Here is a 25,411-nt window from a genome sequence, read left to right on the forward strand (position 1 = left end):
GCCCTCGCCGCGCCCCCGCCGCGGGACAGCGGCTTCCGAGAGCGCTGTTCTGGGTGGGCCCCGCTGTTCTCTCCGGGGTCTCTGTGGGAGCAGCGGCCACAGCTTTCTAGGGGGTTCAGTATTGCTGGACCCAGCCGCGTCACCTCAATTCGGGGACAGCCACCATCCTGCTCCGTCTGCGGAAGGAAGGGGGCGTATGCAAACAACTTGGAGTTCCAAGTTCCTGATTGGTGAGCGTCTCGGAAGGGAGCGGGAAGCTCGGGGTGAGCAGGGCGGGCTTAAAGGGCTGTGATCGACGTGCGGACGGTCCAGTGGCTCTGGGAAGATCGGCAGCGGTGGCCAATGGCGAAGGGGAGGGGGCGGGCGAGGGCCGTGAGGAGGTGCGGGGGCAGTGGGCAGGGTTGCTGGTGAGTCTGGCATGCTCTGCTGGAAGCGACGGGGGCGGTAGTGCTGTGACGGACGTGCAGGCGGACCACTGTTTCTGGGAAAGCGGGAGGCGAAGGGCCAATGGCGACGGCTGGAAGGAGGGGCGGGGCGACGATGGGACGGGGCAACCGGAGGCTTCTCTGAGCTGCGTGGGAAGCGGTGGGGGCGGGGTATCTGTGATGGACGTGCGCACGGGCCAATAGCCGCGGGAAGGGGCAGTGGGTGACCTATGGCAACAGTGTGGTGGCGGGGCGGTGACGGGGCGGGGCGAGCGGAGGTCTCGCAGCGAAGTCTGGGAAGCGGGGAGGGGGCTGGGGCGCTAGTGGTGCTGACGGACGTGGGCAACGGCCAATGGTCGCGGGAAAGGAGGTGGCAGGCGGCCAATGGCGGCGTGCGGGGCGGGGCGGAGCGGCGGGTCTGCGCGGCGCTGTGCGGGAAGCGGCGGGGCGGCGGCGGCGGCGCTGAGCCTGAGTAAGAAGAGTCCAGGCGGGGGCGGTGGAACAGGTGCGGGCGGGGCGGCCTCGCCGTCCGCCGGCCCCGCTTACCCGCGTCGGCGCCCGCAGGTCAGTCGGAGGCCTCCGCCGCCGGGCTCCGCGGCGCAGTGGGCATGCGGGTGAGGCCCGCGCGCGCGTGAGCGACGATGGGGACGCAGGGCAGCCCGGTCAAGAGCTACGACTACCTGCTCAAGTTCCTGCTGGTGGGCGACAGCGACGTGGGCAAGGGTGAGATCCTGGAGAGCCTGCAGGACGGCGCGGCCGAGTCCCCGTACGCCTACAGTAATGGTAAGGCCGGCCGGCGGGCCGCTGCGCGCACCTGGCGCCGCCCGGCGACCTGCCGTCCGCCTGGTCTCGAGCCGGGGCCGGGCGGGGGCCGGGGGAGCAGCGACCCGAGCTCGCCGAGGCCCTCTGGGGCCCGCAGCGTCTTTGGGGGCGGAGATTTGGCCGCGGGCCTCCAGAGGAAGAAGGGCTTTTCTTTGGTCGCGGGTCCGCACCAGGTGTGCATACCTGGGTGTACTCAAAGGCAAGCCGTTGGCTCAGGGCTCAGAGCATCAGTGCCTTGTGCTGGAGGAAGATAACCGTTCCTGACGGGATTAAATGTTCTCTCCAGATTTCTGGACGTGTGGCCAAAATACACAGCAAATACCCGTCACTGGTACCTGCCTGAGCTCTCCTCAGCTTCTGCAGTTGAAGGGGCCAATGCGGCCCTGTGGCCGGTACCCCTGCCCTGCGGCCCCTCCCAGGCTCACGGGCCCTCCCTCCCCGAGGACCTTCGTGCTCCTGGCTGGGCTGTCTTTCCTGACGAATTCTGCTTCTTGGCGTCCTCATTCTGCACACCCTTTGTGGCTTTGTGTTTTGGGCTGTTGTCGGTCCCGCCTGACCACCGCGAGCGGCGACTGTTTGCTAAACTGCTTGCCTGTAGCGGCCGAGAGTGTGGGCGCTGCTTTCCCACCCTTTCGTTTTAGGACTCGTTAGGGTCGTGGGGTTACCTGGGCTGGCCGAGCACCCTTCCTGCTGGGGGCTGTGCCGCCTCCCCGAGCACATGCTCCCAGCCCCAGCGAAGGACAGGAAAGCAGGGCCCTGGGTTCGTTTTAGGGGCGGGAGGGAAAGCAGGAGGTCTCCGGGGCTGAGCCAGCCCCTTCGCCACCACTGCCAGGTGTTCCTCCAGATGCAGATGGTGGGCGCTTGAGTTGCCTCCCCAGAGGTGCTGTTGCTTCCCGGAGCCCCGCGCCCAGGAAGCTGGCAGTGTGTGTCCGGCAGAGCATGAGGGCCTAGGCTCCATCAGGGCGGCAGCGGTTTCCCAGGACGTGATCACTGCTTCCAAGGGTCCTCTAGCCGGGTGCAGCGAGTGCTTGGGGACACACAGCCACAGGTGGAGAGGGGGACCCGCCTCCTGTCACCGCTGTCAGGGAGTGATGTGTTGCCGCACTTCCTGTGACACGTTGACCGAAGCAGGGCTGAGGCCTGCCTGAGGTGGTGGAGACGGAGGGACTCACAATGACCTGGGCCAGCGGGACGGCCGTCTGCCAGACCGGTGAGGAGAGCCCCCTCTTAGACAGTCCTTTCGGTCAGGGCATCAGCTCGCTCCCCTCGGGAGCTCTGATTTCCTTTCTCTTAATACCCAGTAGTGGTCTGAGGGGAGGGGTCTGTGCCCGCTTCAGGACTTGGCAGCGGTGGCGGCGGCGGCGTTGTCAAGGCTCCTGAGGGCCGGCCGCTGGCTAGTTAGGCTCAGAGCATGGGCAGCAGGAGTCTGCATGGTGGAAGCTGGCTGGAGGGAGGGCCAGGCTCTGGAAGCAGCTTCTCCCCAGGGCAGCGCCAGACTCTGCTCCATGCTGGTGGGCCCTTGGGGCGCCAGGCTAGTGTTGGCACAGAGGCAGCATTCCGGGTGCGCCCTGGAGCTCGGGAAGTGTTCTGCTGCCATGCTTGGGCCCTTCCCACTCTACCGAGGGCGGTGAACAGCCTCGGTTAAGGCAATTCCATTCTCCGTACCCTGGTTCCCAAGAGTCTTCACATGGAGGGTTGGGGGCCTACAGGAAAACACATCGTGGTTGATGTGCCCACGTCCTGGAAGGCTAGAGAGTGGGCATAACTCCATCCTCACTGTCCACTCCTCGGGGTCAGTGTTGGTGGGAGCTCGCCTCCTTTGAGCCCAGGGCGTGGGGGAAGGAAGGAAGGAAGGAGGTCTGATGGCCAGAGGATCAACGTGACTGTGATGGGTGTGCACAAAGCATGGCCAGTGTGGAGGTCTTCCCTGAACCTGTGGGGCCTGCTGGCTGTTTCTGTTTCTGGGACCCAGCGATGCTGTGTGCCTGCGCCCCAGCGTGCCAGTGCGTCACCATGTCCCTGGACAGTTCCAGGTGTTTCTCTGGCTGGAAGTTGGTTTCTGTCCTCAGTGAAGATCTAAGGGAAACTGCATCTTCAGACGCTCTCGTGCTGGACTGTGCACGCCTGGTGTTTTCTCCACTGCTTTGTCCCCAGTGCGAGCTTGAGAGCTGCACACAGGAGGTGCAGGGAGCAGCTTGGTGTGGCACCCCTGTGCTGATGGTCACCACGCAACCCCTCCCAGTCCCTTCTCTTTCTCTGTGCTTGCCTGGGTGCCGGTGTCTGGATCTCACCCATTTTTCTGGGTGGTTTTTTTTGGGTTTGCCTTTCCTCTGGGAGGTGCGAGGTTCTGAGGTGAGGTGTGGGCCCAAATGTGATGTGTGCCAGGCACTCCTCATCCTTTCCTCCCCACCACCCTGGATGAGACACCAGTATCCTCCCATTTTATGGGTGAAGAACCGAGGCTCAGGCAGCGCTGGGCAGCTGGGCGCTGAGCTCCCCCAGTTAAAGTCTGGCTGCCAGGAGCCCGGCACTGTGGTTGCGGGGGTGACCCCTTCTCACCACTCACTCTTGGGCCCTTACCCTCGCCTCCACCCTGGGCCTGGGCCTGGCTCCTCTCTCTGATGACCACAACCCTCCCCTCCAGCGCTTCCTGTCCTCAGTGCATCCCAAGCTGAGCTCTTTCTTTTCTCCCTGCACTTTCTTGCCCTCCTGGCATCTCTGTCCCAGGTCCTGGGGCCCCTCCCTCTGCTCTGGGGCCTGGGACCAGGCACCAAGGCCCATTTGTTCTAACTTCACTGCAGTGCTCCTGCTCTGCCTGCCTCTCTCCTGGGTGTGCCAGCAGAGCAGAGTCCCAAGAGTGCCCAGGGTCAGCCACTAACCCGGACAGCAAACCACCAGTTTCCAGAGAAGTTTCTGGAAGCCAGACAGGGTCACACGTAGACCCATCTGCACGCCTGGCGAGATTCCTCTAGTCTGCCCCTTTGTGGGAGGTACTCACATGCTACATGTGGTGTAAAGACCAACCTACCCTACCCAAGAGGATGGCAGGCTTTGAGGGATGGATTTTGGTACCTGCTTTGGATTATGCTAGTTACGTTGATTTGTAATTTGGGTAGGCATGGCTTTTGCTAGATTTTCAGGTAATAGTTAAGTGTGTAGCTAGAATATTTTCAGTTTTAGAAAGCCTTTCCCCAGCTTTCAGCACATGCCGTAAGTTTGAGCAGAGGACAGCGAAGGCTTCAGTGGCAGGCGCGGGCAGCGCAGAGCTGGTCTCCCTCGAGGGGTTGCGTGGTCCTAGCAACACTGCTGTGTTGTGTCGTGCACACATGATATCATTGTTTCCATCAGCAAGAGTGTTTGTGGCTTGGATGATGAACCAGGTAGAAGTGTGTTTCAGGAAGGAAATCCTAAGAGGGGGTGGGGAAGCAGGTGGGAAGGGTCCTGGGGCACTTTTGGCTCCTGTTCTCTTTGAATTGGAATTGGCAAGGTGCATGGTGGCTGGTCCGTGAAGAGCTGGCCACTTACCTGGTCTGGGCCTGGGCGGGGGAGGAGGAGGAGGAGGCAGGGTTGCAGCCAGGCCGGGGAGCGGGGAGTATCTAGTGTGGGGACACGCCGCTTACAGGGTGTCGTGGGGCCTGGGGCCACATCAGTCAGGACGTCGTCCATCAGGCACTTGGAGAAAGTGGGGAAGGTCTCAGTGTCCGGCACCCTTGCTTGGAGTGAGCTGCAAAAGGAATGCGCGAAGGGAGAGAGAGATGGCGGGTAGGCCTGGATTTACTGCCCTGGGCACTCGGGAGAAGGGCGTTGGGACTGAGTGCAGGCATCAGAGACCGAGATGGGGCCGTCTGCGCCAAAACCGGGTCTGCGGGGTCACCCTTAGTGTGGGAAGGTGGGCCGTTTAAGTCCTTTGGGAATGAGCTGGGAAATAAAAGTGAATAAAGTGAACTTGAACTCTGAGGGTAAGGTGGTAACCTAGGTTTTCCGGTCATGACTGGGGTCTGATAGTGACGGACAGACTCCGGTGTCCACAGTGCTGCACGATTTTCTTCTGCGGAGGTCAGAATGTCCAGGACCTCGTTGGCTGTGGACAAATGTCTTTCAGAAGGTAGAGGAGGGACAGGGGAACAGAGGTAACGGGGTAAACTGATGCTGATGGAGGCGGTGGGGCGTGATCAGGCAGCCTCGGCTCTTCACAGCCCTTTGGCTAGAACGCAGAAGAGGGAAGCTGTTCACACAGGAAGAGGGCTGCTTGGCAGACAGGCTTCCAGAATCGTGAGGAGGGAAGGAAAGTGAGGAGGAGTCTAACCAAGGTTTAGCCAAGGAGTGCAGAGGGTGTGGTGTCAGGAGGCCAGCATACAGAGAGGAAGCCCCCATCCCCAGAGAGGAAGAACAGAGTGGAGAAGGCCCGAGCCCTGGACATGGACCGGCTCTCTACAGGCAGCCAGGTGCCAGGTCTGGGCGAGGGAGTCAGTGTCACCCCTGGGCAAAGGTCTTGGCTGGTGATAAACACGTTTGTGAGCCCGGGAGGCCACCCGGTGTGTTCTGTGAATCGGAGCACAGCACTGTGGTCCCTGGGGTTGGGCAGATGCGCTGGGACTGAAGCGGTTCTTGAGGGAGTAAGCTGAGCTGTCGCCGGCCTGCACCTTCCCGGGCAGTGGTTGTCCATCACCTGGGCAGAGGTAGGGTGGGTGCCTACAGATGAGGTCTGTTGCGACATCTTGCTGGGAGGGCTGATAACAGGGACATAAGATGCTTTGTGCAGCCTTGGAACACGGAGATGTCTAACAGGGTGCTGAGGGTCTGTGTTTAGGTCCAGAAGCCACCACGGAGGATTTGGGAGCTCCAACTCGGCAGCAGCGTTGCCTGGCCACTTTGCCCACCTGCTGCTGTTGGCCATTGCCTCCTAAGCCCTGGGCTGGTGTGGCTTATAGCAGTCCCCTAGTTTTAGCCAGTTGTTTTGCATTGATCTCTGCTTTCCCTTGTTTAGGCCTCTCTCTCTTCCTGGGTCCGATGTTGTTGGTCCTCAAACTGCTGGAGTGTGTTGGGAGCTGAGTCTGATTTTCCTGCTGATGTAGTTGGGGCAGGAGGAGGTGTGTCCCTGAGCACGGGCTCCGGTGCGGCATGGCCGGCAGAGGCCCCTTTCAGCGCGGCCCATGCTCACTGGCTCACACATGCACAGGCACACGCATGTGCAGGCACACACATGCGCACAGTTTTGCGCACACGGCTTGGGTCCCAGTCGGCAGCGATGAGGCCCCTCAACAGGTAGGAACAGCTTGATTGTGTTGTCATTGCTGGGAGTATCTTCCATACTTCAAGTCACTTGGCAACACGTAGACCCTTCAGAGAGGAGGTCCTGGTGAAGAATACATGGAAGATGTTTAACCTTAAAATCCAGCAGGATGGAACATTCACCCAGGAGCTCCTCATAGAGCAAGTCTGATGGCGCTTGCCATCTTGCCGGGGGACTCAGCAGCCTGTGTCCGAAGCTGTGAGACACTTCCCTTTCCACCAAGTGATCAAGAGCCTATCCTAGGGAACATAAGGGGACACAAGTGGAGAAAAGCAAGGCTTTTTTTTTTTTTTGCGGTACAGGGGCCTCTCACTGTTGTGGCCTCTCCCGCTGCAGAGCACAGGCTCTGGATGTGCAGGCTCAGCGGCCATGGCTCACGGGCCCAGCCGCTCCGCGGCATGTGGGATCTTCCCAGACCGGGGCACGAACCCGTGTCCCCTGCATCGGCAGGCTCAACCACTGTGCCACCAGGGAAGCCCTTTTTTTTTTTTTTTTTTTTTTTTTAATAAAAATGAAAAACTTGAAGCAGCCCAGGGGTCTGGCAGGGGACATATGGTATATCTGTAGAGTGAGATATTATAGGGCCTTTAAAAATGCTGGTTTGGAACAATATTTAATGAATATTCAATGATATGGGGAAATCTCTCTGTTATCTTGTTAAGTGGGGAAAAAAAGCATGTCGAATTACATAGTGTATAAATGTATGTAAGATGAAGAACAGAATCGTCGAGTGAAATCTAGGAGAATGTTAATGGTAACCTTTGAGTTTTGGGGTTATGAGTAGTTGTGTTTGTTTGTTTTTATAATGTTCCGTGTTTCGCCAGGTGTTGTGTGCGAAGTGTGCTTGCTTTTTATGGACGGCAGAAAGCTTTTGCTTTGGTTTGGTCTGGTGTGGTTTTTAAGGCATTGAGGAAACCAGCCCACAAACCGCCCTCAAGCTGCTCCCCATCCCATGTGCCAGCATACAAGGACGTCTTGAATTGTATGAGGTGCCTCTGTGTCCTCTCTGTTCCTGAGCAGCCCTGGCGGCAGGCTGGCACATGCACCCGTCGTGCCGACCCGTCTGGAGAAGGGCAGGTGCTGGAGCCAGCAGATCGTCCTTGTCCGTAGAACGTCCGCGTGGTCAGCACATTAAATGTGATTCTCTCATGCCCTTTCGGGTCCCCACTGGCCTGCTTCTTGTGCCTCTATGTTCCTTTTGCCAGCACTTCCTGTAAGTGGAACCATACAGCACAGCCTTTCTCATCTGCTCCTTCAGCTCAGCAAGTCCATTCACATTCGCATACTGCAGTGAGTGCCGTCCTATCCCTGGTGGCACTCCTGTGCACGCAGGCACCCGGTTTGTTTGTCCATTTACCTATCAGTACGGTTTGGGTTTCCTGATTTTGGCTACTGTGAATGATGCTGCTATGAACATTCTTGTACAAATCCTTTAAAATTAAAAAAAATATTTTTTTTGTGGTGAAATACACATTTATCATGTTGGCCCTTTTGTAAGTGTCTGGTTCAGTGACATGAGACATTCAAATGCACAAATCCTCATGTGTACGTGTCTCTGGGAATGGGGTTGCTGGCCATGTGTGTGTCTGCTTCCCGTACAGGGAGTGGTCAGACTGGGTCCTGAAGTGACCTTTCATTTTGAGTCCCTACCGGCAACACGTAGAGTTCTGTGGCTCTACATCTTGGCCAGCCTCGGCTGTTGTCAGCCTCTTTCCCTTTTAATCAGCTTTATTGAGGTGTAATTTATGTAACCCAGAACCTGTATCTATGTAAGGCCTGCAGTTCAGTGGCTGTGCTGACAGGTGCACTCACCTGAGAAGCCATCACCTCCCTCCACTCTTTGCAGACTACACCCCCTACCCCAGACCTGGCCACCGCTGACCTTTACATCACAGACTGGTTTGCATTTCTGGTGTTTTCCTATGAGCGGAACCACACGGTGTATAGTTGTGTGTGGCTTCTTTCTTTCCCCGTGTCGTGTGGGTTTCGGCCACGTCGCTGTGTGTAGTTGTGGTTCATGCCTCCTTTGTGTGCAGCGTTCCACGCGTGAGGACGGCAGTGTATTCATCTACTCTGCACATGGGCTTTGGGAGACTTTCCGTGTTTGGGTCACTCTGAGTAGTGCTGCTGTGAAAATTCTCACACGTGTTTTTGGTGAGTGAGTGTCTGTGTTTCTGTATGGGAAGCAGTGAGGGGTGGGATTGCTGGGCTGCAGGTGCAGCCTTAGTAGATACCACCCAGTGGTCCAGAGCAGTTAAGCAGTTTCTGTCCCATCAGGAGGGTATGAGAGTTGTGTTCGCTCTATATCCTGCTTCCGTCCTCGCCATGCTGAGGGCCATACAGCATTCCATCCTGTGGATCACCTCCTGTTAAATCCTCCCAGTGGGTGGATTTTTAGCCTGTATTGAGTCTGTTTATAATAGAAAACGATGCTGAGGTGAATACCGTCGGTTACTGGTACCCTGGGACGTTCCCTCTCTGTTGCTGCTGTACCTCGTCATCTTACTGTTCTGTAGGTGTAGTGATCAGTCACAGTGTAGGACCACGGTCCCTGTTCCTTTGCTGGCTGTGAACAGAGGGCTGTCCCAGCTTCTCAGGGTCACCTGCACTCTTCACCATGTTCCCCTCCTCCACCTTCAAAGCCAGGTCAGCCCTCCTTGCGTCTCATCTGTCAGACTCGCCGGCAAAGGGTCCCCACTCTGAGGGCTCCAGATGACATTGGGCCCACCCGGGTAACCAAGGGTCCTCTCCCTTCTTGAGACCCATAACCCATCACATCTGCAAAGCCCCTCTGCCCTGTGGGAAGCATGTCCCCAGGTTCCAGGGACTAGGACTCTCCCACCACAGCCTGATGAAAGGTTCTTTTTGTTATTTTGTGTTGGTAGGGTTTTACAGGCTGGTCGGAGGAGTGCACATTTGCATTTCTGCGAGATGCTGCCAGGATTAGTTAACTGCTGTGGACTGAACATGTGTCCCCCCAAATTCACACACTTACACCTGACTTTCAAGTGGTGGTCTTAGGAGGTGGGGCCTTCAGGAGGTGATCAGGTCAGGAGGGCGTGTTATTGTCCTTGTAAAAGAGACCCTGGAGAGTTTCCTCACCCCCTCTGCCCCTGAGGACACAGCGGGAAGCCGCCCCACCAGGCACAGAATCTGCAGCCACTGTGGTCTTGGACTCCCAGTCTCCAGACAGTGGGAGATAAATGTCTGCTGTTTGGAAGTCCCAGTCTGTGGAATTCAACCCAACCAAGAAATACCACAAACTGAGTGGCCTAAAACAGCACCTACTTATTAGCGCCCAGTTCCTGTGGGTCAGGAATCTGGGCATGGCTTGGCCGGGCCTCACAGGGCCTCTGTCTCTCACAGGCTGTGCTCAGGTGTGGGCTGGGGCAGAATCCCTTCTGAGCTTATGTGGTTGTTGGCAGCAGCTGGCCACCCTCCTTCCTGGCCATGGGCCTCTCCCCGGCACGGCTTGCTTCACGGAGCAGCAGGGCAGTCCCGTGCAATGTGATCACGGAGGGGACGTCGTCACTCAGCCCTATTCCAAGGGTCAGAAGCCAGTCTCAGATCCCACTACCCTCGGGAGGGGCATGTTTGGGGTGGGAGTGCCGGGAGGCGGGACCTGTGCCCACCTGCTAGTGCCCACACACTGTTCTGAGACCCTCCTCTGTCTCCACGCACACCGTGGTGCGAGGTGTGTGGCCTTGACAGAGGCCTGTGCTGTGGCCTCCCCCTTGGGAGGATGCATAAAGGATGGTCAGGCATGTCCAGGAGGACCGCTTAGCCTAGGGCTGCCTGCACGGCAGTGTGTGGGTCCCAGACACTCCTGTGTGTCTGCCTGTGTCACTGGAAGTTTTTTCTCGTTCCAAGAGGACCTAGACATTTTTTTGTTTTTGTCTGTCTCTGGGAACTTGGCGAGACCTTATTTTCCCTCCCTAAGGAGTAACACTAAGAACAGCGGCTGCCTGTCTTGAGTTTGGGAGCAGCGCCCTGACGCTGTGCGTTGGCTTCGTGTTGGAAATGCATGGGGAGCCTGACTGGGTCCAGGAGGCGAGGTCTGGGAGCTCTACTGGAAGACCAACTCCTCCAGCGTGGGGACTGAGCTGCGTCTGCAGCGCCCCCGTGAAACCGCGGGCTCCCCTGCTGCCTGCAAGGGCGTGTGCTTGGGGCCACGCTGCCCGGGAGCTGCGTGCCAGTTTCAGGTGCTGGATTTAATACTGCAGAGGAAGGCATTGATTAACATTTTCTCTTTCATTCCTAACTCAGTCTTTTATCACTCAGTTTTTGTTCTTTGTTATGAATTTTTAACAAGTTGTCCTGTGGCTTTTCATGTTGTTGGAAAGTAGCTGGATGGTTAGGCACTTAGTGTTGACTGAACAGACATAAAGACAGAAGAGAGGTTGGGGGATGTGCTGTGTGGTGGGATGTCCCTCCTTGCCATTCCCTGCAGGTGGGTCTGAGTTGAGCCTGGACAGGTATGTGGGAAATGCCTCCACCCAGGGTCACTCAGGCTGTGCCTAGTGGTCTTCATTCTCACTGGCTCCTGCTCCCTAGGAGTGATGGACAACTAGGCTTTGAAACATCTGCAGTCTTGGTTTGTACACACAAGCTGAAGCTGCGAACTAACTTGGTTTGTTCCCTTTGCCCTGATTACCTTGTAATTTCCTAGGGGTGGAGTGAAGATGAATTTTCTAGGGGTCTTTTGTTCTGAGTTGATGCCAACAGATGTGGAAAGTGTGACTCCTGAGGGAGGACCAGCCATGCGGGAGAAAAGGAGCCCAAGGAACGTGGCTTCTGCACCAGGTCAGGTTGTCCTTGACAGGCTGGAGCCGTGGCTGTGGATGCCCCACTCAGATGGAAACACCCCATGCCTGAATGTGGGAGGCTGCAGAGACAGGGGTGTGTCCTGCTGGTCAGTGCCACCCAGTGCTCAGCCTTCCTCCTGTGTGTCCCTGTCTCAGGGGGCCTGTGGGGGTGCCCGGTAGACTCCCCAAATCACTAGGATGTGAGCAGCTGTCAAGATGAGACTTGAGGAATTCCCTGGTGACTCAGTGGTTAAGAATCCACCTGCCAATGCAGGGTTCGAGCCCTGGTCCGGGAAGATCCCACATGCTGCGGAGCAACTAAGCCCATGCGCCGCAACTACTGAACCTGCGCTCTAGAGCCCATGAGTCACAACTGCTGAGCCCACGTGCCACAACTCCTGAAGCCCGCACGCTTAGAGCCCGTGCTCCGCAGCAAGAGAAACCACTGCAATGAAAAACCTGCACACCACAATGAAGAGTAGCCCCCGTTCTCCGCAACTAGAGAAAGCCTGCACACAGCAACGAAGACCCAACACAGCCAAACAAACTAAATAAATAAATAAAAGAAAGAAAATATTTGTTAAAAATCTTTTTAAAAAAAGATGAAACTTGAGTGACCTTTTTGGTAGCCTTCTTCCTTCTGCCTCCCCCGTCTCTTGAGTCTGTGCTCTGAAGCACCTCTTGCACAGGCGGCAGCATCAGCAGCCAGGCAGTTACAGTGCTCCTGCCTCTCCAGCCTGTCACGTTTTCCCAGAGCTGGTGAGCTGCTTGGTGCTTAGCTCCTCCCTGCTGGGTGCAAGGCCAGCGATGCAGAAATGGGGTAGGAGGCCAGCAGGACCAGTGCTCTGCAGCATCCCCTTTACTGTCCTGAAAAGGAGTGAAGTTAGTAGATCATCTGTTCTACCCACACTAGGAACTAAAACACACACATACGTATACATACTTCGGTAATGTAAAGGAGGAAGAAAGGGGTGCAGTGGGATGTCATAAGATCGTTTGTGGTTAAGCAAGTCAGTGCTTGGGGACAGTTGTACTAGATGCTGAGAAAGTGACGAGGAAAATGTACCTGATATAGGTATTACTGTGGGTGATGTGATTTTTTTTCCAAAATGGTGAACAATTCTCGTTAAAATTCTGAACAAACAAGACACAGTCTCCTGTGATTCACAAGGTGGAAGCATCCCTGCAAAACGTGGTGTGAGGGTGGGGCCCACACGTTGTGCGGGGCGGGTCAGGGTCTCGGCACAGAGTGAGAGCCACCGGTGCTGCGCCGTGAATACCCAGCCGGTAGGGACGCGTCGGTGGGAATCTGAATGCTCAGGCTGCAGGCCCTGGCCGGGTGCTGCCCGAGACAGCTGGGTGCCTGGTGGACAGTAGAAGTTTAAAAAGCCTCTTGTGTCAAGTGAATTGCACTCCTTTCAGAAACCCCATGAAACAGTAGGAAGACCTTCTTAACAACTCGTGAACACCTCAGGTGACAGGGGCTGACAGTCTGGGAGGGGCAGAGAGCTGAAGCCTGGGCTGTGAGGAGCCAGCAGGGACCCCCGAGCCAGGGGCCAAGTGGCTGCGCAGCCCCCAGTGGGGACACAGGAGGTCTACTCTGGCCCCTGGTGGCCTCCGAGCCCTGTGTCCATCAAGGGAGTGTCTACAGTCCTAGAGCCTGAGGCCTGGTCACCTGGGAACCCCTCCTCGTGTGTGAGGTGCCCCCGCCCGCTTGCGCACCGGGCAGCTGCCCCAGCTCCTGAGAGCTGGTTTGTGTTCTCAGCAGTCATGCCTGTGCTGTACAAGGTGTTAGATGCTTTCCGTGAAACCTCTGTTCCTCACGTTCTCAAGCACGGGTGGGGTGAGGTGAGGGAGAGGTGATGGAAGTTCTGCAACAGCAGATACTGAGACCTAAGAGCTGTCAGAGCTGGTTCAGCCGTGGAGTCTGGCTGGCACCATCCTTGCCCACAGGAGGTGCTGCCTCTTCGGGCAGGCCTCCCTTTGGACTTGCTTTGTCAGTATTTTCTATGAATTTATAAAGCACACCGTACATTTTTATCCAGATTTGGGAGGTGGGCAGGTGAGAGGCAGAGCAAGCGTGAAAAATATACGTGAGTTTTTTTGTTTTGTTTTTTTTTATTTTTTGGCTGCACCGCACAGCATGTGGGATCTCATCAGTTCCCCCACCAGGGATCAAACCCTCGCCCCCTGAAGCGGAAGTACAGGGTCCTAACCACTGGACCATCAGGGAAGTCCCCTACTTGAGTTGTTGTTTTTTTTTTTTTTTTTTGCAGTACGCAGGCCTCTCACTGTTGTGGCCTCTCCCGCTGCAGAGCACAGGCTCCGGACGCGCAGACTCAGCGGCCATGGCTCATGGGCCTAGCTGCTCCGCGGCATGTGGGATCTTCCCGGACCGGGGCACGAACCTGTGTCCCCTGCATCAGCAGGCGGACTCTCAACCACTGTGCCACCAGGGAAGCCCCCTACTTGAGATTTTTTTTACCTCTGAGGGAGCATGTCAGCCTGAGGGCTGTCCGTGTTTTCTGCACGGCCAGCTCCCCGGCCATTCTCAGCTGGACACTGCCGTCTGCTGTGGGGACCTGCCGTCCACTGCCCTCAGTCCCCTCACAAGGCTGCTCAGCCTTTCTGGGGGTGCCAGTGCCGTGCTGTAGGGAGGGCTCCTGGGCGGGAGTCTCACTGGTTTAGTGGCCCATTCCCTGGGAACCCTGTTCTCCGGGAGCCCTCTGACCCAGCTGGTGGACTGTGGGAGGTGCGGGGGGGGCGTGCTGGGAGGAGAGCAGAGCTGATCCCTCATGGTGCCTGCTCCTGGCTCTGAGTGCCTGTCCCCACAGGTCTCTCTTGGGCATTTGGCAGAGCTTTGAGCAGAGCCCCTGGAGGGTGGGGACTGGTCATCCTTTCTGAAGTTGAAGTCGTGAGTAAGGGGTCGGTTGGGCGCAGGCGGTGGGTGGGCAAGGTGCCCAGCTGTGCAAGCCTCACGGTGTGCAGAGGCTGGCCTCCTCCCCAGAGGCGGGCAAGGGCAGCAGCCCCGCTCCCTGTGCCCTGCTTCCTCCTGGGCCCTTCCTGGGCGCCCGCTCCTTCCTGCAGCTCCAGGCTGGGCCTTTGGGCCATGGTGCCACCTCGATCGGGGTCCTTTCATGGGGGCTGCCCTTGGCAGAGGATGTCCAGTCCCCATGGCCAGAACCTGTTGGGCTGGTCCAGCACATGGAGGTGACATTGCGTAGAGGATGGGCTTCCCCATCCACAGCCTTCCTGGAGGTTGCGGTTTCCAACACTGTCCTCATGGGGCCCAGCTCTCACAGCAGCTGTAGAGCCAGGACTGAAAGGAGGGTGTCCTGGGCCAAATCTGAGCTTCCTGTTTGACAGAGAATTCCAAGAGTTTCCACCCAAAGAAGTGGGTTATCAGCAGACAATTGGGGGGAGGGGTGGATGCAGAGGAAGGACAGTGGAGACGGGCCTGAGTTCTATTCCTCCCTGAAGAGTGTTTCTTTAGCTTGAGAATATGTGCAGGAGAATCTTCTTTCACTTAAAAAAAAAAAAAATGTGGCAAAATATACACAACATAAAATTTACCATTTTAAATATTTTTGGGTGTATAGTTCAGTGGCACCCCCATCAGCTCCAGAACTTTCTTATCTTCCCAACTGAAACTGTCCCCACTAAGCACTAACTCCCCACCCCCTCCTCCAGCCCCTGGCGACCTCTATCCACTTCTGTCTCTGAATCTGATGCTCTAGGGCCCTCGTAGAAGGGATCATACAGGATTTGCCCTTTTGTGTAGGGCTTATTTTACCAAGCATAATGTCTTTAAGGTTCATCCATGTTGTAGCATGTGTCAGACTTTCCCTCCTTTTTATTTTTTTATTATTTTTAAAAATTATTTTTATTTTTGGCTGCATTGGGTCTTCGTTGCTGTGCACGGGCTTCCTCTAGTTGCATCAAGTGGGGTCCACTCTTTGTTGTGGCGCATGGGCTTCTCATTGCAGCGTGCGGGCTTCTCATTGCAGTGGCTTCTCTTGTTGCAGAGCACAGGCTCTAGGAGCGTGGGCTTCAGTAGTTGCAGCACTCGGGCTCGGTAGTTGCAGCATGCGGGCCCTAGAGTGCACGGGCTTCAGTAGGTGCAGCGTGTGGGTTCTAGGGTGCGTGGGCTTCAGTAGTTGTGGTGCGCAGGCTCTAGAGCGTGGGCTCAGTAGTTGTGGTGCACAGGCTCAGTAGTTGTGGCACACAGACTTAGTTGCTCTGCAGCATGTGGGATCTTCCCAGACCAGGGATCAAACCCATGTTCCCCCTGCATTGGCAAGCAGATGCTTAACCACTGTGCCACCAGGGAAGTCCCTTTCCTTCCTTTTTTTTTTTTTTTTTTTTTTGCGGTACACGGGCCTCTCACTGTTGTGCCTCTCCCATTGCGGAGCACAGGCTCCGGACTCGCAGGCTCAGCGGCCATGGCTCATGGGCCTAGACGCTCCGCGGCATGTGGGATCTTCCCAGACCCGGTCACAAACCCGTGTCCCCTGCATCAGCAGGCGGACTCTCAACCAATGCACCACCAGGGAAGCCCCCTTTCCTTCCTTTTTAAGGTGGAATAATATTTTGTTGTACAGATGGACTTCATCCATCTTTGGACGCTTGGGTTGCGCCCACCTTTTGACTATTGTGAATAATACTGCAGTGAACGTGGATGTGCAAATATATACATGTTCGATTTCCTGCTTTCACTTCTTTGCGGTATAAACCTGAAGTGGAATTTCTGCATTACGTGGTAATTCTGTGTTTAATTCTCTGAGGAAATGCTATACTGTTTTCCACGGTGTCTGCACCATTTTCCATTCCCACCAGCAGTGCACAAAGGTTCCAATTTCTCCACATCCTCACCAATGCTGCTTACTTTCTGGGTTTTTGATAATAACCATCTAGTGGGTGTGACGTGGTATCTCATGTGGTTTTTTCTTTATTTTAATTATTTTTTTGGCTGCATCAGGTCTTCATCGTTGGTTCTTCATTGCTGCACACAGGCTCTCTCCAGTTGAGGCAAGCGGGGGCTACTCTTCGTTGTGGTGCAGGGCTTCTCATTGCGGTGGCTTCTCTTGTTTCGGAGCTTGGGCTCTAGGTGCGTGGGCTTCGGTACTTGCAACACACGGGCTCAGTTGTTGTGGCTTGCGGGCTCTAGAGTGCAGGCTCAGTAGTTGTGTCACACGGGCTTAGTTGCTCTGCAGCATGAGGGATCTTCCAGGGCTCGAACCCGTGTCCCCTGTATTGGCAGGCGGATTCTTAACCACTGTGCCACCAGGGGAGTCCTTCTCATGTGGTTTTGATTTGCATTTCCCTACTGATTAGTGATGTTGAGTATCCTTTCGTGTGTTTATTAGCTATATGCATATCTTCTTTGGAGAAAGTCTTTTGCCCATTTTCTAATTGGATTTTTGTTGTTGTTGAGTGGTAGGATTTCTTCATATTTTCTGAATATCAGTTCCTCATCAGATATGTGATTTGCAAATGTTCTCTCCCATTTCGTGGATTGTGTTTTCATTCCGTTGAGTGTCTTTTGATGGGTGGGAGCCAGGTTTTGACACATGGTTAGAAGTTAGCCAGATGGAAGGACGTTGGGGGTAGAGGCTTCACGTGCAGCTCTCTGAGGTTGGCTTTGCACATGCACACACAATGTGTGAGAGCAGTGTCTGCATTAAAAATGCCCATTTCCAAGCCTTCTTAGAGCAAGTGTTGTAAACAGCCAAGAAGCTGATGACATCTTTAAGGTTTAAGGGAGGAGGAGGAAAGACAGCTTTTAGGAAGTTTCCTGATGGCCTATAAGCCAGTTGAAGATCTTACATCTAAAGTAATGCATCCAGCACTGGCCCTGCTCCTACCCACCTTTCTTGGACTGACTTTTTTCGCTTAAAAGTATGAAAAAATAATAAACAAGGATCTACTGTGTAACATAGGAAACTATATTCGATATCTTATATAAATCTATAATGGAAAAGAATCTGAAAAAGGATAGATAGATATATATAGCTGAATCACTTTGCGGTACACCTGAAACATAATTCAATTATACTTCAATTTTTAAAAGTATAGGGCTTCCCTGGTGGTGCAGTGGTTGAGAGTCCGCCTGTCGATGCAGGGGACATGGGTTCGTGCCCCGGTCTGGGAAGATCCCACATGCCGCGGAGCGGCTGGGCCCGTGAGCCATGGCTGCTGAGCCTGCGCGTCCGGAGCCTGTGCTCCGCAACGGGAAAGACCACAACAATGAGAGGCCCGCGTACCGCAAAAAAAAAAAAAAAAAAAAAGTATAAAGAATAAAAACTAAAGACATGGCAAGCAGAGGTTCTCCAGATACCTCTCCAGAGAAATGGCATTTTAGACGTTACTGTACCACTAAATCATGCTCCAAGCACGCTCCCGTTGTCAGTACCTGGGAGCTGCGATGAACCCAAGAACTCAGAAAACCCATTAGCTTTGAGAAGCACACGACGTGGGCCGATGCTGAGACCAGCTGCCCTCCCTTTGGCCGGTGCCATTGGTACCCGGCTTGGGTCTCTGGGGTGACAGGAGGGTGGCCAGCTGGGGTCACTGGGCTCCCTGGGCTGGAGCCACACTTCTGCTTGGCTTCAGGGACTGGGCGCTGGCCAGGTGCGTCCTTCAGCCACCCTCTGCTTCCTTGCAGGGATCGACTACAAGACTACCACCATTCTGCTGGACGGCCGGCGGGTCAAGCTGGAACTCTGGTGAGTCGGGCTGTGCGGCCAGGGTGCCTGGCTGCCACATTTCAGTTGTGCGGGCCGGGAAGCCAAGCAAAGTGACTCAGGAATCCTTAAGGAGACTGGAAGGCGCCCTGTTTACGTGTCAGTAGGCTAGCTATTGATACCGCCCCTGTATAAACATGGGCTGGAACGTGATGCAGAAACCAGAAGGCCCAGGGCTGCTTGTTCGGGCAGAGCCCAGCTCCCTTTGCCCACAAAGACTCACTTCCACAGGGGCCACAGCCCCTCTCGCCTTGCCCTTTACTGGGCTTCACATTAAGGGCATTTCCAGAACCTCAAAGTTGAGATGTAAATTCCTCCAGGTTTGGGGTTCTCCAGCCCCACAGGGCAGTCTTCTGGGGTGCCCAGGCCCATGGAGGTTGGCCAGCATGTGCAGCAGAGTAGGAGGGGGTCATGCTGTGCATGCTGGGGTCCCACGGGCCGCATCCCCAACCGCCTTTGTTTCAGGGACACATCGGGCCAGGGCAGGTTCTGCACCATCTTCAGGTCCTACTCCAGGGGCGCACAGGTAAGACCAGCGGTGCTGCCGGGGCTGTTCTCCAGAGGGGCCGCTCTCCTCACATGTGCGGTGCTGTCAGACACCACGTGCAGGGTTCTTTCCAAGGAAGTTTTTCGTTTGAACATCAGCCTTCCAACCAGGAGCCCAAACAAGGATGCCCCCGAGTGGAGGGGCCTCAGCCTTCAGAGGGTGCCAGGGCCCCATGAGCTCCTGTGGCCCTTGCTGCCCAGAGCTGCTGCGGGAGGTGTGTGGGAACCCTGTACTGTGGAGAGGTCCCCCATCACCTGGTTCACCGGGGTGACTTCTCCCTGTGCTGAGTGAGGAGGCTGCTGGAGCTCCCAGGGCCAGCCGGTCTGGATCACTCATCAGACTGCGGGACTGGGAGCAGGAGCCGCCGTGGGAGGGGCTGCCACAGGTCCTAAAGGGCAGGGCATTAGCAGGGAGCGGAGATGGGGGCTGTCCCAGGCGGGGCCTGCCCTGGAAGAGCACCTAAGCTGTGGCCTGTGCAGGGGCGAGGGGGCTCACTGGGGGCCTGGGGACTTGTTCGTCCCTCTCTGTGTCTCCTGGGCTCCCTACGACGGGCTTGCATGCTGACCGCGTCTGTTTGTGATTCAAGGCTGGAAGGAGGGGAAGAAGCAGTTGTGTGAATAGACCAGCTACCCACTCGCTGCTTCAGCTTGAGGGGACTGGATTCAAGACCAGCCCTGTCTGTGCAGGGCGGGGCCATGACCCCTTGGGCTTCTGGAATTGCTGAGGAGAGCCCTCAGTCAGCCCTGTCCAACCATTCTCCCCAGACAGGGTGCTCTGCAAGGGGGCCCATGGGCCTGTGTCAGGACCTCTGGCTGTGTAGAGCCTGTCACCCCTTCAATCTGGCCTGGGTAGTGGGGAGCCCCGGGCGTCCTTTCTGCCTGGTGAGCAGGAATCGATGGTGTCTTCAGGTGACCAGGCTCCCCCTCCTGAGACGCTCAGGGGTGGTGAGAGCGCCTCTCTCCCTGCTGAGGTGTGAATGTGGGTGGAGGACCCTCAGGCTGTGCTCAGAGGCTCCAGACTGCAGTGGTGCTGCCTGTCCGCTGGCTCCACCCCCCAGTGTGTGCCTGGTGTGAGGGGCCACAGAGGTGGTGCTTAACCTGGCAGTTCCACCTGGAGCAGCTGGTGCTGGGTGGTCAGGGACAGCAGCCCTCAGGTGTGGACGGCACTGGATGTGAGGTTAAGGAAGGACAAGGCCCTCACAGCCGGGCCCTCAGTGGACGCACGGGGAGCGCTTGAGCACCAAGGAGTGTGTTCCGTGGGCCACCTTCTGTAGAGGAGGGACCCTGACAATGATTCATACATACAAGGAAGTGAGAAAGCCATGTTCCGAGGGGAGGTGTTCATTATTTCTGGACCATGGGATTACTGATGAGTTCTGTTGTCTTCCCTTTGCTTTTGAATGTTTCCCAGTTTTTTATGGCACACACATTGTTACTTTTTCGATAAAAAAAGAAAATGAAGAGATAAGGGGAGTAGTTACCTTGGGTTATGATAATTGGGCGATTGGGAAATATCAAGGAAGGTCCTGGGAGACTGAAACCTGAACGGGCTCAGATGTCGACTTGCTCGGATGTGAACATGGAGCAGGACAGAAGGGCACGCCTGAGAACCTGGGCATTCGCCAGGGCACGCGCTTTGGGGAAGGGAACACCTTTACCACGTCCACATCCTCTCCAGAGCAATCAGCAGTCAGCGTGCATGTGTCGTTGCTTGCGCTTAATTCTGTGCTAATTCCAGAGGTTCTTGTTGCTTCTGGGCTGGAGGAGCCAGTTGCAGATTCTGAGTGCGCATCTCGGGCCTGGATGGTGGGTGGATAGGTGATTTTTGGCCGCAAAGCTGACCGTGGGTGCTCCTACCTAAACAGTAGTGCTTCGCCTTTCCTGTTTCCATCCTGCTTGGTTGGTGTTTTCCAGATTTGGCACCAGCATGGCTTTGTGCAGCCCGATGGTGCAGACTGGCATAACTGTCTTCCCAAGTCTTGTTTTTCTTGTCTTGTCACCCTCCTACCCTCGGTTAAGAACAAAGAGGCCTTGCAGATCTCTCAGGGCCCAGGCCACAGAGCCGCCGACCAACCCCTGGCCCTCTCTGTCTTGTGGCCCTTGTTTTCTGTTGCCGAGGTCTGAGGTGGCCACTCGTGGCCCAAGAGGCCCATGCTTCCCGCTCAGGGGGAGGCCGGTCCCCCTGCACCAGTTCCCCCCGGGGCTGTGCATGTGGAGGGAGCCAGCGGTGGGCGACGTCCTGTTTAGTTGGGGTTTGGGATCAGCTGGATTAGGACGAGGGGGAGCTCAGTCAGGCACTAGTCTCCTGGAGGGAGGGTTTCAGGTTTCACATGGAGAGTGGTCTGGGTGCCCAGTGAGTGCTGACTAGGACACCAGCCTGCCAGTTGGCCCCGCCTGGGTGGGGCGCGTGTGGATCAACAGCTTTGACGGCTACTCCCCTCGTCAGTGCGCTCGCTGGCTTCTGGGCAGAGCCCATGCATATGAGTGTGGGCAGGTGTGTTCAGCCACAGTCTCTGGTTCCTTGGCAGCTTCACCACACAAATGCATTACTCACTCCAAAACTAACTTAATTAAAAACCGCACCTCTGTGCTTTAGTTGGGGTGGTGATTGCGCAGGTATATATATTTGTCCAAAGTCATCAACTGTTCATACCTAAAACCTGTGCGTTTTTTGGTGTATAAGCTCAATAAATCACCTTGGCAACAATAAGGGTGCGCACATCCTAGGCCCCAAGCTCCACATCCAGAGATTCTCTCTTACAGCTCGAGTTATATGTATGTACTCAGAGGTTCATCGCTGATGTTTGTAATAAAATTAGGTGCATTACCTGAAACCCAACAGCAGTGCTAGCTGATGAGCCTGGCATGAGGTGTTGGCCGCTGTGGGGGAAGGGCCCTGCGGGTGCCAGGCAGTTTGCACCATGACCCAGTCCGGGTTAGGAAACACCTGGGAGATGCTTGAAAGACAGGTGGTTCCTGGGCGGGTTAAGGGACCAGAGCTTCTATTTATACCCTAGAGTACTTACTAACTTTTAAAAAGCTAAGCAAAAAAAAAGAAAAGAAATATAGTGAGAATCTCTTTGCCCCTCCTCTGGCTCTTTAAGATACACAGCTGATTCTGGAGTCCTTTGAGGGGGTAGTCCTGTTAACCAGGAGCCTCATTTTGGTTTCTCAACTATCCCACCTGTGGTCGACCCTAGGTGTTTTCCCTGCCAAGCCCATGATCACTTTGGTCCCCGTCTGCAGTGTGACCAGCTCTGTGTCCTTCCTCCTGTGACCTCTCTGTCATCACCCTGCCCTGTCAGACTTAGGTGGTGGTTGTTGGTGGTGGGCAGAGGCTGGCGCCAGCCAGGGGGAGCAGCCAAGGGCAAGCTCCTCGACAGCCTCAGGGTGCAGTTGAAGCCTGAACCCAAGAAATGGGCTTCTCCTCATTTGCTTGAGCTTTTAGGCCCGCCCCTCTTCTTTCCCTACCTGCCAGTACTGGCCCGAGCTTTCGCTAGGCTTGGTGGGTCTGTGTGATTGGCCGGGGCCCGTGAGAGCCTGCCAGCAAGATGCGGCAGCCCTGGGGAGGGCAACCAAGTGGGCTGTGACCACAGCCTTCCCCCAATGCCCCAGAGTCCAGCAGTGGCAGCCTCGCACCGATCTGATCAGTGGAGACCTGTGGAGGGGCGGCAGCAGTGACCTGGACAAACCATCTTTCTCTAGACTTTTATACATAGAACATCCTGGAGTCCACCATGATTGGGCAGTTGAATCTGAGTGGGAAGCTAATCATCAAAGCTCAACTTGGGGAGGATATTCAGCGAATTCCCATTCATAATGAAGATAATACTTATGATGAATTAGTGCTAATGATGCAGTGACTCTTCAGAGGAAAACTTCTGAGTAATGATGAAATTACAATAAAATATAAACATGAAGATGGAGATCTTATAACAGTTTTTGATAGTTCTGACCTTTCCTTTGCAATTCAGTGTAGTAGGATACTGAAACCGACATTATTTGTTAACTGCCAACCAACACCCCTTGAATCAAGTCAGGTGAAATACCTTCATTGAGAACAGATGGAACTTCTAAATAAAGTGAATCACTTATTGGATAGCTTGGAACCACCTGGAGAGCCAGGACCATCCACGAACATTCCTGAAAATGATACTGTGAATGGTAGGGAAGAAAAGCCTGCTGCTAGAAAAGGACATTAAAAAAAGAAGCCTGCTGGGCTTCCCTAGTGGCACAGTGGTTGAGAGTCCGCCTGCCGATGCAGGGGATGTGGGTTTGTGCCCCGGTCTGGGAAGATCCCACATGCCGCGTAGCAGCTGGGCCCGTGAGCCATGGCCGCTGAGCCTGCGCGTCCGGAGCCTGTGCTCCGCAACGGGAGAGGCTGCAACAGTGAGAGGCCCGCGTACCGCGCAAAAAAAAAAAAAAAGGCCTGCTGCTTCTGATTCTTCTGGAAAACAGGCTACTCAGGTTATGGCAGCAAGTATGTCAGCTTTTGATCCTTTCAAAAACCAAGGTGAGGGACTTCCTTGGTGGTCAAGCGGTTAACACATTATTGCCCGGAGATGTATCAATATGTTTTTAGAGAGTGATATGATTAACATCAGCATGCAAAGTTGTTAGAGCTTAAAATTGATCATGGGTTCATTATACAACTTACGATTGTCGTTATCATTCACATTTTGCTCCGTTAGGTTTTTGTTCCAACCTTGTGTATATTATAAATGTAAAATTTTCAAAAATGATGCATCGCGAAATTTTGAGTGAAGTAGAATATTTCGGTGAATTTTATGCAGATGCTTTCTCTGATTGTCCAAGCGACATATGCCCTAGTGTCTCAGAAGATGGTAGTTCTTCAGAATATAGTCCTGATTCAGACGATGTGAATAGTAGACCAACAAAAGGACAAAAAAACTTTAGTGATTGATTCTGATACGGAAAGTGAACATGAAACTCCTTTGCTTCTGCAGAAAAGTGGATCGAAGACAACATTTCTCAAAAATTAGAGGACTTTACAGGTGTGTCAGGTGTAACTATTGAATGTGATAACCCACAAAGTGTTAGTGAAATAGAAGAATTAACTTTTTGGCCGGCCAAACTAAAAATTGCCAGCCACAGGCGTTAAGTTTCTGCAAAAATCCTCCGGTCCATAATGAGTTAAGACTCCATGCTCCCAATGCAGGGGGCCCAGGTTCGATCCCTGGTCGGGAACTAAGAGCCTGCATGCCACAACAAAGATCCTGCATGCCGCAGCTAAGACCCGGCATGGTCAAATAAATAAATTAAATAAATAAATATCTAAGAAGAAAAAGAAAACCAAGGTGAAATCAATAAAAATGTCCTGTCAGCGTTCGGCTTAACAGATGATCAGGTTTCAGGGCCACCCAGTGCTCCTGCAGAAAGAAGACTGTTCAGGAACTCGCAACAGCATTGCTGCCTCCTCTGCAGCTTACCCACCAGGAATTCAGCCACAGCAGCCACCATGTACAGGAGCTCAGACTCAAGCAGGTCAGAGTGAAGGTCAGATGTGCCAGCAGTACCTGCAGCAGGCCGGCCGTGGCACTCAGCAGCCACAGGCACCTCCCAGCCACTACAGCAGAATGGTATTCAGTATTCAGGCTGTATCGGCCAAATGCACCTCAACAGCCTCAGCAGTTCCAGGGACATGGCCAGCAACCAACTTCTCAGGCACCGGCTCCTTCCTTTTCTGGTCAGTCTCAGCAACTTGCCTGCTCACCCGGCTCAGCAGTACCGGGCGATCAGTTACCCACCCTCCATAGACTTTCAGCCCACTAGTTACACTGTGGCCCCTGCCTTACAACCCAGTATGGCTCCAAGCCAACCCAGGTCCTGTCAACCAAGACCAGGTTTCACTCTACCTCCTGGAAGTACCAAGTGGGTCTAATCCTTATGCACATAGCCGTCCTCCCTTCAGTTAGGGCTATACCCAACCTGGACCAGGTTAGCGATAAAGAGGCTCAGTTACACTCCCAAAAGACTCTAATACTACTATTTTAATTCGTACTGAAGTACAGAAATTTAAAAAGCAGAGCATAGGGCTTCCCTGGTGGCGCAGTGGTTGAGAGTCCGCCTGCCGATGCAAGGGACGCGGGTTTCGTGCCTCGGTCCGGGAGGATCCTACGTTCCGCCGAGCGGCTGGGCCCGTGAGCCACGGCCGCTGGGCCTGCACGTCTGGGGCCTGTGCTCCGCAGCGGGAGAGGCCACAGCAGTGAGAGGCCCCTGTACAAAAAAAAAAAAAAAAAAGCAGAGCATTTTTTAATGATATCATTATTGCTGTTAATTGAAAGTATAATTTGCTGGGGAAATAAAAGACCAAAATGAAAGGTGTTTTTCCTCCCTTGCTTAAAAGTAGCAGCTTCCTAGTCATTTTGGAACACTACTCTTACATGTGCGCAAAGTGATTGACTTTTCTAGCTTACCTTGTCCAGAGGATATTAAATGCTAGGTTGGGGACTTCCCTGGTGGTGCAGTGGTTGAGAATCCGCCTGCCAATGCGGGGGACACGGGTTTGAACCTTGGTCCGGGAAGATCCCACGTGCCGCGGAGCAACTAAGCCCGTGCACCAGAACTACTGAGCCTGCGCTCTAGAGCCCAGGAGCCACAACTACTGATGCCCGCACACCTAGAGCCTGTGTTCTGAAACAAGAGAAGCCACCACAATGGGAAGCCTGCGCACCGCAACGAAGAGTAGCCCCTGCTCACCACAACTGGAGAAAGCCCACATGCAGCAACGAAGAGCCAACGCAGCAAAAAATAATA

At 54.8% G+C, this 25,411-nt stretch overlaps 1 protein-coding gene and 1 pseudogene across 4 annotated transcripts in view; both read left to right on the forward strand.

The window, feature by feature from the left end:
* The first annotated feature begins 54 nt into the window (after positions 1–54).
* Positions 55–25,411, forward strand: part of RAB40C (RAB40C, member RAS oncogene family) — a 30,643-nt gene continuing 5,286 nt past the window's right edge. Inside the window, exons 1-4 of one of the 4 annotated variants that reach the window (XM_032604999.1) lie at positions 100–230; positions 990–1,208; positions 18,010–18,070; positions 18,554–18,614. In XM_032604999.1, the coding sequence (XP_032460890.1) occupies positions 1,067–1,208; positions 18,010–18,070; positions 18,554–18,614 (264 nt within the window). In that variant the 5' untranslated portion in view covers positions 100–230; positions 990–1,066. Of the gene's footprint in view, positions 231–772; positions 898–989; positions 1,209–1,268; positions 2,458–18,009; positions 18,071–18,553; positions 18,615–25,411 lie in introns of those variants that run through there. The other 3 variants (XM_032604998.1, XM_032605002.1, XM_032605001.1) reach the window with 3 other exon arrangements.
* On the forward strand, positions 19,166–24,774 carry LOC116739981 (annotated as a pseudogene).

The sequence above is a fragment of the Phocoena sinus genome, chromosome 15 (genome assembly GCF_008692025.1).
Source record: "Phocoena sinus isolate mPhoSin1 chromosome 15, mPhoSin1.pri, whole genome shotgun sequence".
Taxonomy (NCBI): domain Eukaryota; kingdom Metazoa; phylum Chordata; class Mammalia; order Artiodactyla; family Phocoenidae; genus Phocoena; species Phocoena sinus.